The sequence below is a fragment of the Nycticebus coucang genome, chromosome 14 (genome assembly GCF_027406575.1).
Source record: "Nycticebus coucang isolate mNycCou1 chromosome 14, mNycCou1.pri, whole genome shotgun sequence".
Lineage (NCBI taxonomy): Eukaryota > Metazoa > Chordata > Mammalia > Primates > Lorisidae > Nycticebus > Nycticebus coucang.
In genome coordinates, this window is record NC_069793.1 from 41,629,513 (window position 1) to 41,638,456 (window position 8,944).

The 8,944-nt window shown below is 37.2% G+C and overlaps 1 protein-coding gene across 1 annotated transcript; it reads left to right on the forward strand.

Moving 5' to 3' along the window:
- Positions 1-330: 330 nt before the first annotated feature.
- FANCF (FA complementation group F) lies at positions 331-6,817 on the forward strand. The gene has a single exon (XM_053560888.1). It carries the CDS (start codon positions 1,022-1,024, stop codon positions 2,219-2,221), a length of 1,200 nt encoding a protein of 399 aa, XP_053416863.1. The 5' UTR covers positions 331-1,021; the 3' UTR covers positions 2,222-6,817.
- The last annotated feature ends 2,127 nt before the right edge of the window (positions 6,818-8,944 follow it).

Genomic DNA, 8,944 nt, shown 5'->3' on the forward strand with positions numbered 1-8,944 from the left:
GGTATCCATGGGTAAAATAACTATTTCAGGACTAAATAAGAGTTTGGGGTAACTGATAAAAATCAGTAATAAAACTGAGTAACAGTATGATGCCCAGTGCTTTATTTTCTGAAAGGTACGGGAATGCTCACTTTAATAAATGAAGAATGACTCTCCTTGCTTCCAATTTTCTCTTCCCTTTTTGTAAAATAAAACATCTTTTGAATAATTCTAGGAATTTTTTACTAAAGTTTTTACAATTGGAAATAAATCAGCTTAAATGAGTTATTAAATCTTTAACTTTAGTAAGTTAACTATTGTTCTGGTTTTGTAGACAACTCCTAGGAGTTGGAAAATAAATATTTGTTAAACCAATCAATGCGTGGATAATCTAGATGACTTTCAAGAGATGGGCCCTTCTTCCCATCCCTTCTTTCTTTCTATCGTCTTTAGACAAACAATTGTCATTGCTATATATTTTCAAATGCCATTTCCTTTAGTTCATTGATTTTGAAATGATTTCTGTCTTAAGTTACAGTCAACTAAGCTATCTTGCCACAGAAATTACAAAGACAAAAAGTGGAATTTTAAAATAAGATCTTAAGTTCTTTTGCAAATTTTAAGAAGTATTAATCTTTCAATTTACTTTTTGTTTCATTTAATCTGTGCTTCAGTTCTAATAATGGATTGTCAATGTGAAGGGCTAGAATTTAGAACAGTGCCTGGCCTTAATAGGAGGTCAGTGACCCAAATTAAATTATTCTTAAAATTTAATTTAATAACTTTCCCTCACATGTCTCTGGATACAGAGTCCCCTTTTAGGCAAAGCTCAGAAAATTTCTATTTAGGGATATTTCCAAAGCGAAAAGATGTGTGAAGATGTTCAGGGCTAGCAGTATCTTGTATATGGCTCTGGGGAATCTCGCCAAGATACCCTATGATCTTCCTCCACCGGGAACTTCCCTACTAAGTCGCAAGAGTAAAACGGTCCAGACTTACTCTAGTTTAAGTTTCCCAGAATCCAAAAACCCGGAAAACCGCTATGAGATTGACATTCGCGTTGACCAATAGCACTGTGAAGAGGCGTACCATCTCACGGCTCCTCCTATCCACACTCAGCGAGTCGCCGTCTCCAAGTCGAAAGCGGAAGTTGGTCTCGGCGAGCCCCATGGAACTGCTCCTGCAGCACCTGGAGCGCTTTTCTGAGGTTCTGGCGGTCTCGCGCACTACCCATGTCAGCACCTGGGACCCTGTCACCGTGCGCAGGGCCCTGCAGTGGGCTCGCTACCTGCGCCACGTCCACCGGCGCTTTGTTCTCCATGGCCGCGTCCGCACCGCTCTGCAGCGGCGGCTGTGCGACCAATGGAAGCAGGAGGGTGGCTGTGGGCCGGGTCCAGTCCCGGGGTTGACGAACTTCCAGGCCCTCGAACACTGTGACATCCTGCTGTTTCTGCGCCTGCTGGAGAACCGAGACCTCGGAGACGCCGCTCGTCACCACCTGCTGCAGCAGCTACTTCCGGGCTCGGGCGTCCCGGACGCTGAGACGTTCCAAGACCGCCTGGCCTGCCTCGCCCGCCGCCGGTCAGCCGTGCACATGCTGCGCTTCTATGGCTATAAAGAGAACCCGAATCTTCCCGAGGACTCTCTAATGAAGACCCAGGCGGAGCTGCTGCTGGAGCGTCTGCAGGAGGTGGGGTTGTCCGAAGCGGAGGGGCCCAGCAGGCTTCTCAACAGCTTGTGGGAGCGCTTGCCCCAGAACAACTTCCTGAAGGTGATAGCGGCGGCGCTGTTGCAGCCCCCTGGGCCTCCGCGGCCCGGAGAAGAAGTGTGGGAGCAGGGCAGCCCCAAAACACCTGGAGAGGGGAGTCAAGAGCTAGTCCGCTGGCTTCTGGGGAAATCGGAAATCATGGCTGTCTTTTGCCGTCACCTCCCAGCTGGCGTCTTAACTTTGGTGGCAAGCCGTCACCCAACGCTCTCTCGTGTCTATCTGGGTCTGCTCACAGACTGGGGTCGACATCTGCACTATGACCTTCAAAAAGGCATTTGGGTTGGAGCTGAATCCCAAGATGCGCCCTGGGAGGAGCTGTATGATAGGTTTCAAAGCCTCTGTCAGGCCCCTCCACCTCTGAAAGATGAAGTTCTAACTGTCCTAAAATCTTGTAAGGCTCAGGATGGAGATTTCGAAGTCGCTGGTCTTAGCATCTGGACAGACCTGTTGTTAGCCCTTCAAAGTGGTGCGTGATACTGCATTTAGGAAAAGACAAGTTTTAGGTCTCAGTCCAGGCCCCAGTTCTCAATGGGCAGCGCTCTTATTAAGTACCTGAATAGTTTACAAAATGAAAATTTTGTATTTCTCCCCAAGTCTTGTGTGCCATCATGTGTCGCAAGTATTATTGTTTTAGATGCTAATTTTGAGTGATTTGTTATATAATAATAAATATGCAAAGTACTTGGTTTGTAGTACCATAGATTTTCTGGCAGAGGAGGTGACATATTGAAAGTTCTATTTTAAAGCCGTGCCATTAGCATTAGTTCGCTTTTGAAAGGCCTCTAAGTATGATGAAAACATCTGCTTTTCAAAGAAAAGATACCCTTTTTCTAACAGTATGATTTATTTTTTTAAGTCCCCTCCCCCCCCCCCCCATAAGTGAAGAGTTTTCTTGGACCAGCACTATGTGATGGTGTCAGAAATGTTGGTTTGGAAAGCTGGTCTATTTGGAGTTTAAACCCTGGACTTTGGCCTTGTTAACCTAGTATTGTCACCAGTTAACCAGCCTCAACATGCATTGAACTTGTGTTATTCTGAAAGTTTGTTCCTCATTTCTGCAGATTCTTATTATATCAAAGTAAAAGACTACATAATATTGACTCACACGACAAAATATTTAAAACATGATAAATCCAGATATATACCATGTCTGTCTTTGGATATCAATTTAGCATTCGATGGTAAAAAAAGAAAATCACATTTCTGAATTAGAAGATGCAGGTTTTAGTGTTGCTTCTTTCCTTAACTAGGTTAATAAATCACAATCACTTAGTGTTACATTTGCCTTATGTTAAGTGTTTAAACTAAAATACTTAAATTTACTTATTTTTCCCTTGGTGGCTGCCCTATGGAGACAGTTTATAGTATTTGTGTGTAACAGCCTAACTTTGTTAGTTTACCCAGTTGCTCCACAACTGGTAAAGTGATTCCCAGTAACCAAAATTAAGAGTGAATTATTCATTTTTATTAGGGAGATAAAATTTCCCCGTGATAGGATGTTTTTGTTTACATTCAGGTTACATTCAAGATTTTTATGGAAGACATATTTTTGATTATCAAAAAGTTCCTTTCTAATTCCAGAATGGAATTCGAGCAAAAAAATGTGTAATCTTGTATAATATTTCATTCTGTAGTAGAACTTAGAGGTAAACTATTATTACACCAATAAATACACCTTTCCAGATAATCTTGAGTGAACACTGTAAAACTCTCATTTCTGTGGTCTGATTCCTTTTTCTAGTTTTAATCCATGTATACCATCTTTTAGATTCCATTTGTTATTAATGCAAGAATAAAGTCAATTCCTTCTTACATGTTACATGACAGTCCCTTTTTAAGAAACGATCTAATAAAGAATTCTACCATGGCAAGTCTTAATATTAGTTTTAGTTTTAGAAAATAACAGTTTGTGAACTTTTTCTCTATACTTATATCTCACACTATGATTTCAAAAATAATCATATATAGACTTTTTAAAATACATTTTTATACTTACCATTTACTAACCTCATATTTAAGGTCCATGATACATTTATTACATACATAATCTTCATATTGATACAGTATTCTTAGGAACACAAACTAAATAAGTAAAATGCCCAGAGGTACACACAAAAGCAACATGAGAGTAAAGTAAAAGCTTTATTATTATTTTGGCAACTGCTTAAGTGTCTGGCGTGTGGTAGGTTCTAATGTTTGAATAAATGAAACGATTAATAGCATTAGAGTCTTACCCTGTATGCTTTCTCTTATTTTGCACACTGCTAAGGACTTGAAAAGATGCTATTGAATATGGTAATCTTATTATATCACTAGGAATCTATATATAGGATGGGAGAGAAAAATGTGAGAGAAAGACTATACGTAGGAAAATACTTGATAAAATCTAGAAATGTTTATTTTGTGGGTTTTTTTTTTTCCTTATCATATTAAATGAGGCTTCAGTATTGAAAAATCTCCCACTATGATTTTCAGGAAATTTTATCAATTATTATTTTATGCAATTTGAGCAATTTTATGACACACAAATAGAGAATTATATCATCTTAATTGAAATTATTATTTATAGTGAATTGCTTTTCTGCTTTAAAGTATTTTTTTCTATTTTCATTATTAATAGTGTTGACTTTTTTTCTGTTATCCTAATTTGTGCTTTCTATTTGTCTTGATTTCTCAATGTTTCACTTCTCCAACTTCCTCTATTTCCCCTTCACCTAGTTGGGATGCTATGTTCCATGCCTAATCTTCTACTGTCAAAACTTTTATCATATTTAACTTAAATATGTCTAAAAATTAGTATTTTTTTATTAAGTCATTTGTACATAGATCATGCATACATTTATGCCATTATGGGAGTCAATGTGTTGATTATTTGTACAAATTGGAGTACTTACGTCCTATTAATTAACATAGCCTTCACCTCCTTTTCTAACAATACAGTGGACCTTACTTAGGAAAGTAACTCTGATCTCTTATCTCCAAAATCACAAGTTGTTATCCAGTTTTGTAGTTTTGCTCTTTGAAGGAAAAAAATCCACAAATTAGAACACTAATAATATTATATATACACAATTGCATTTTTATTTATCTACCTTCTTAACTATTTCCATTTAGTTTCATATGATTTCACTTCGGATGTTGTCAGTTTAGATACTGTTCTTTTTTTTCTTTTTTAGAAATTTCTTTGGAGAAAGTCTCTTGCTTGTACACTTTCAGTTTTTATCTGGACATATGCAAATATCTTACATCTTTTCCCTGTTGATGGAAGGTAGATTTACTGGGTCTATGATTCCAGATTAACATGTTAAAGATACTTTTTTTCTGGTTTCCATTGTTGATGTTAAGAAAGCTATTATCAGTCTACTTGTAGTTCTTTTTTAAGTGGTAGCTTCTTTCTGATTTCTTTTAAGATAGTACCTACTTCAGTATCTGAAGTCACTATGGTGGATCTAATTGTGAATTTCTCCCCTTTTCCTGCTTATTTTATGTTGTGTTTCATTATTTGTGTATTTGTGTTTTTGTTGCTTCTGGAAAATTTCCAGCCATTTTTCCCCAGTGTTCTTCTACCTTTTCGTGTGACTCTGATCAGGCCTATGTTAGACCTTCTCATTCTCTTATAACACGTAACCTCTCTTTCCTACTTTGCATCTCCACATCACTCTATGCTGCTGTGGTAACTGCTCTTATCTACCAGCATCCATATCCCCCATCTTCATTTTAGTAATAATATCCTACTCCCAGGTTTTAGTAGGAAATAGCCACTCATTACATTTCCTAATTTCTCCTGCAGTTAGGTATGGCTGCAATGTTAGATTTTGGCTACTTGTGGGTAAGCAGAAGTGATCTGTGCAACTTATGATTCAGACCTGAGAAATACAAAATTATTTGCCTTAAATGCTCTGCTTCTCCCTTTTAAGGGACTGAAAAATCAGTGCTCACTAGTAGCCATCCATATGGCTAAGGATGACTGAAACAGTTGCCATGGAGCAATTCTGGTAGACCCAAAGATAAAATCACTGTGAAGTCACGTGTTCAGAATGACAGAACAGAGCCCACCTGCCTAGCTTGTCCTGTTAGGAGAGAAATACACTTCATTTTTATCCAAGTCACTCTTAGGGATATCTTATCAACATCACCTATTATTGATGATATAATCTTGTATTTTATTGGTATGGTCTTCATACTTTTATCAGATCTGTCTAATGTTTAAATCATTGGTTAAGTTTTAAATTGTAACATGTTTTTTCTTCTAAATGTTTTACATGTTTTTTCCTTCCAAGTGTGCTTCATCATTTTTAATTGTTTTTAATTTTTAATTATTTTGGATTCACAACTACATTTTTATGGGGTACATATGATATTTTGACACAAGCATACAATGCGTAGTGATATTAGGGTAATTAGGATGTCCCTCACCTCAAGTATCTATTATTTCTTTATGTTTTGGCAATTTCATATTTCACGCTTATTTTTTTATCCTTTCATTTTTATTTTTTATTATTGTTATTTGATAGTCTATTAATCATTTCAAAATCTGAAGTCCCTGGGGATCAAAACTGGTTCTGTTGATAGTCATGATGGTTTGTGTCTTTACATATTCGATAATTTGTTATTTTGAATTCCTATATATTTTATCTTAATTTTGGAAACCTGCAAGTATAAATAGGGTGTAAGCCCACCACAGAAAGACAAATATTATTAACATTTTTACTAATATGAAGGAGCAAAGAATATGGATCTCATAAAACTAGAAAGCAGATTGGTAGTTACCAGAGGCAGGAGGAGGGAGGAAGGAAGGGAGGTTGATTGATAGACACAAAAATATAGTTAGAAGAAATAAGGTATAGTTTTCAATAAATCAGTAAAGTAGCTAGAGTAAATAATCTATTGTGTGTTTCAGATAGCTAATACAGAATAAGTGTTTCATAAAGAAATGATAAATGTTTAGAATGATGGCTATTTCGATTATCCTGATTTGATTATTAAACATATGAATATATTAAAATATCACATGTACCCTAAAAGTATGTAAATCTTTGATGTGTCAATCAAATAAAATTATATTAAAACTAAAAATAAAGTGTATTCTTTGCCACAGAGCATTTTTAATTGCTTCTGCCAGAAGTAGGGAACCTCCCTACCTTAAGACCACTTTGGTTTAATGAAAGAGTTTCGGCTTCAGTTTTCCTACCTGTGGCTTGTCCAAAGCATATTTTTCAAATCTTATTTTCATATTACTCATATTTCCCTCTGTTGGAGATACATAGATAGATATGAAGGGGTGGTTTGGAAATTTCCTTTATTTCCTGAAATCTCAACAAAGCATTAATAGTATGTTTTATTGAGAATCTATTTGTTTTATAGCAACTGGGCCCTATGTAATAGCTAGCACTGTTTGGTAGAATGGAAACCCTTATTGTTCTATGGCTACACCAGCTTAACTTCTTGTTAACAGCTTAACTTCTGCATCAACATTCCTCTGAAGTAAGACTTGTCAAGCTCACCAATCATCTCCATTATGCCAAATTCAAAGGACACTCAATTTTCTAGTTTCCAGGTATTTGACCTCTCAGCAGCATAAGATACTGTTGACCACCCCAGCATCGTGAAACTGGACTTGAAATTCTATTCTCATAATTTCTTTCTTTTGAGACAGAGTCTCACTTTGTTGCCCTCCATAGAGTGCTGTGGTGTCATAGCTCACAACAACCTCAAACACTTAGACTCAAGTGATTTTCTTGTCTCAGACTCCCAAGTAGCTGGAACTACAGGTGCCCACCACAACACTGGGCTATTTTTAGAGATGTGGTCTCACTCTTGCTCAGGCTGGTCTCAAATCTGTCAGCACAGGTAATCCACCTGCCTCGGCCTCCCAGAGTGCTAGGGTTATATGCATGAGCCACCTTCTTACCGCTCCATCTGCTTTTGCAAAGTCTGCTTTTCTGGCTCCTCACCCCCTATCCCCCACCCACTTTCTTTTTTTGAGGCAGAGTCTCACTGTCATGCCCTCAGTAAAGTACTGTGGTGTCACAGCTCCCAGCAACCTCTAATTCCTGGGCTTAAGCTATTCTCTTACCTCAGCCTCCCAAGTAGCTGGAACTACAGGTGCCTGCCACGATGCCCGGGTATTTTTTTGTTGCAGTTGTCATTGTTGTTCAGCTGGCCCAGGCTGGGTTCAAACCCACCAGTGAACCTGCCCGCCTCGGTGTATGTGGCTGGCACTGTAACCAACATGCTACAGGCACCCAGACTCACCTCACCTTTAAATGTTAGAGATTTCTCAGAAGTTAATAACTTTTCTCTGTATAGTTCTCATCCCATGTGATCTTATCTATTTCCTTGGTTTTAAATCTACCAATGGGGCTGTCAATTGCATAATTTACATCTATAGCCCAGAGCATCAGGACCAATATCACCATTTGATTGTCTGTCAGATTGAACTTGTCCAAAACAATTCTAAAATTCTCCATGGAACCCTGCTTATTCCCCATGCATTTCTCAGTAAGTAGAAACCTGGAAAATATCCCTACTTTACAGTCTCTGACCCCTCAGATTGGTATGCACCTGTTGAAAGTAATTCTCCCAAAGTATACTTTTCTTTCTTTTTCTTTTTTTTAACTTTTTACTGCAGCATTTAAAAAGTAATTGCACGCAAGTGTGCAAACACAATTTATATTCGCATGTAGGAACTCATGAAGTTTTTCAGAAAAAGTCCTTTTAGCTTTAAAATTTACACATTGCTAACTCAAGTTATTTTCAAAGGGGAAAGTCTATAAAATAAAGCAATTTGGTGATTTGAAGAAGAAATGTTCCTAAAAATGGATCTAGGGCCTAAAGTTTATTCTTATTTTGTTTATTAAAGTAAAGAGGTTCAAACTATAATGACGTTTATTTACATTGCTTAGTTTGGAAATATTTCCTGAGCCACAGAGGTAAACTGTATTGGACCTGTACATTCTCCACATATTTTCAACCATCCACTCAGGACATTCCCTAAGACATTTTCCTTTTGTTTAGGAAATCAATACATTTACTTTCTATATGCTCAAGTCAAGTATCTAAAAAAGATTTTATTATATGTTTACCATGATTTTATGTTTAACATTTTTTTAAGTGCATACTTAATAATCACTATTGGTATGTCACACATTATATAAATTGAGTCAGGTATAATATTTCATTTTAGCCAGTGCTAAA

Bases quoted from the DNA above. Each gene is read 5' to 3' on its own strand.
- FANCF (XM_053560888.1), top strand. From the start codon at position 1,022: ATGAGATTGACATTCGCGTTGACCAATAGCACTGTGAAGAGGCGTACC.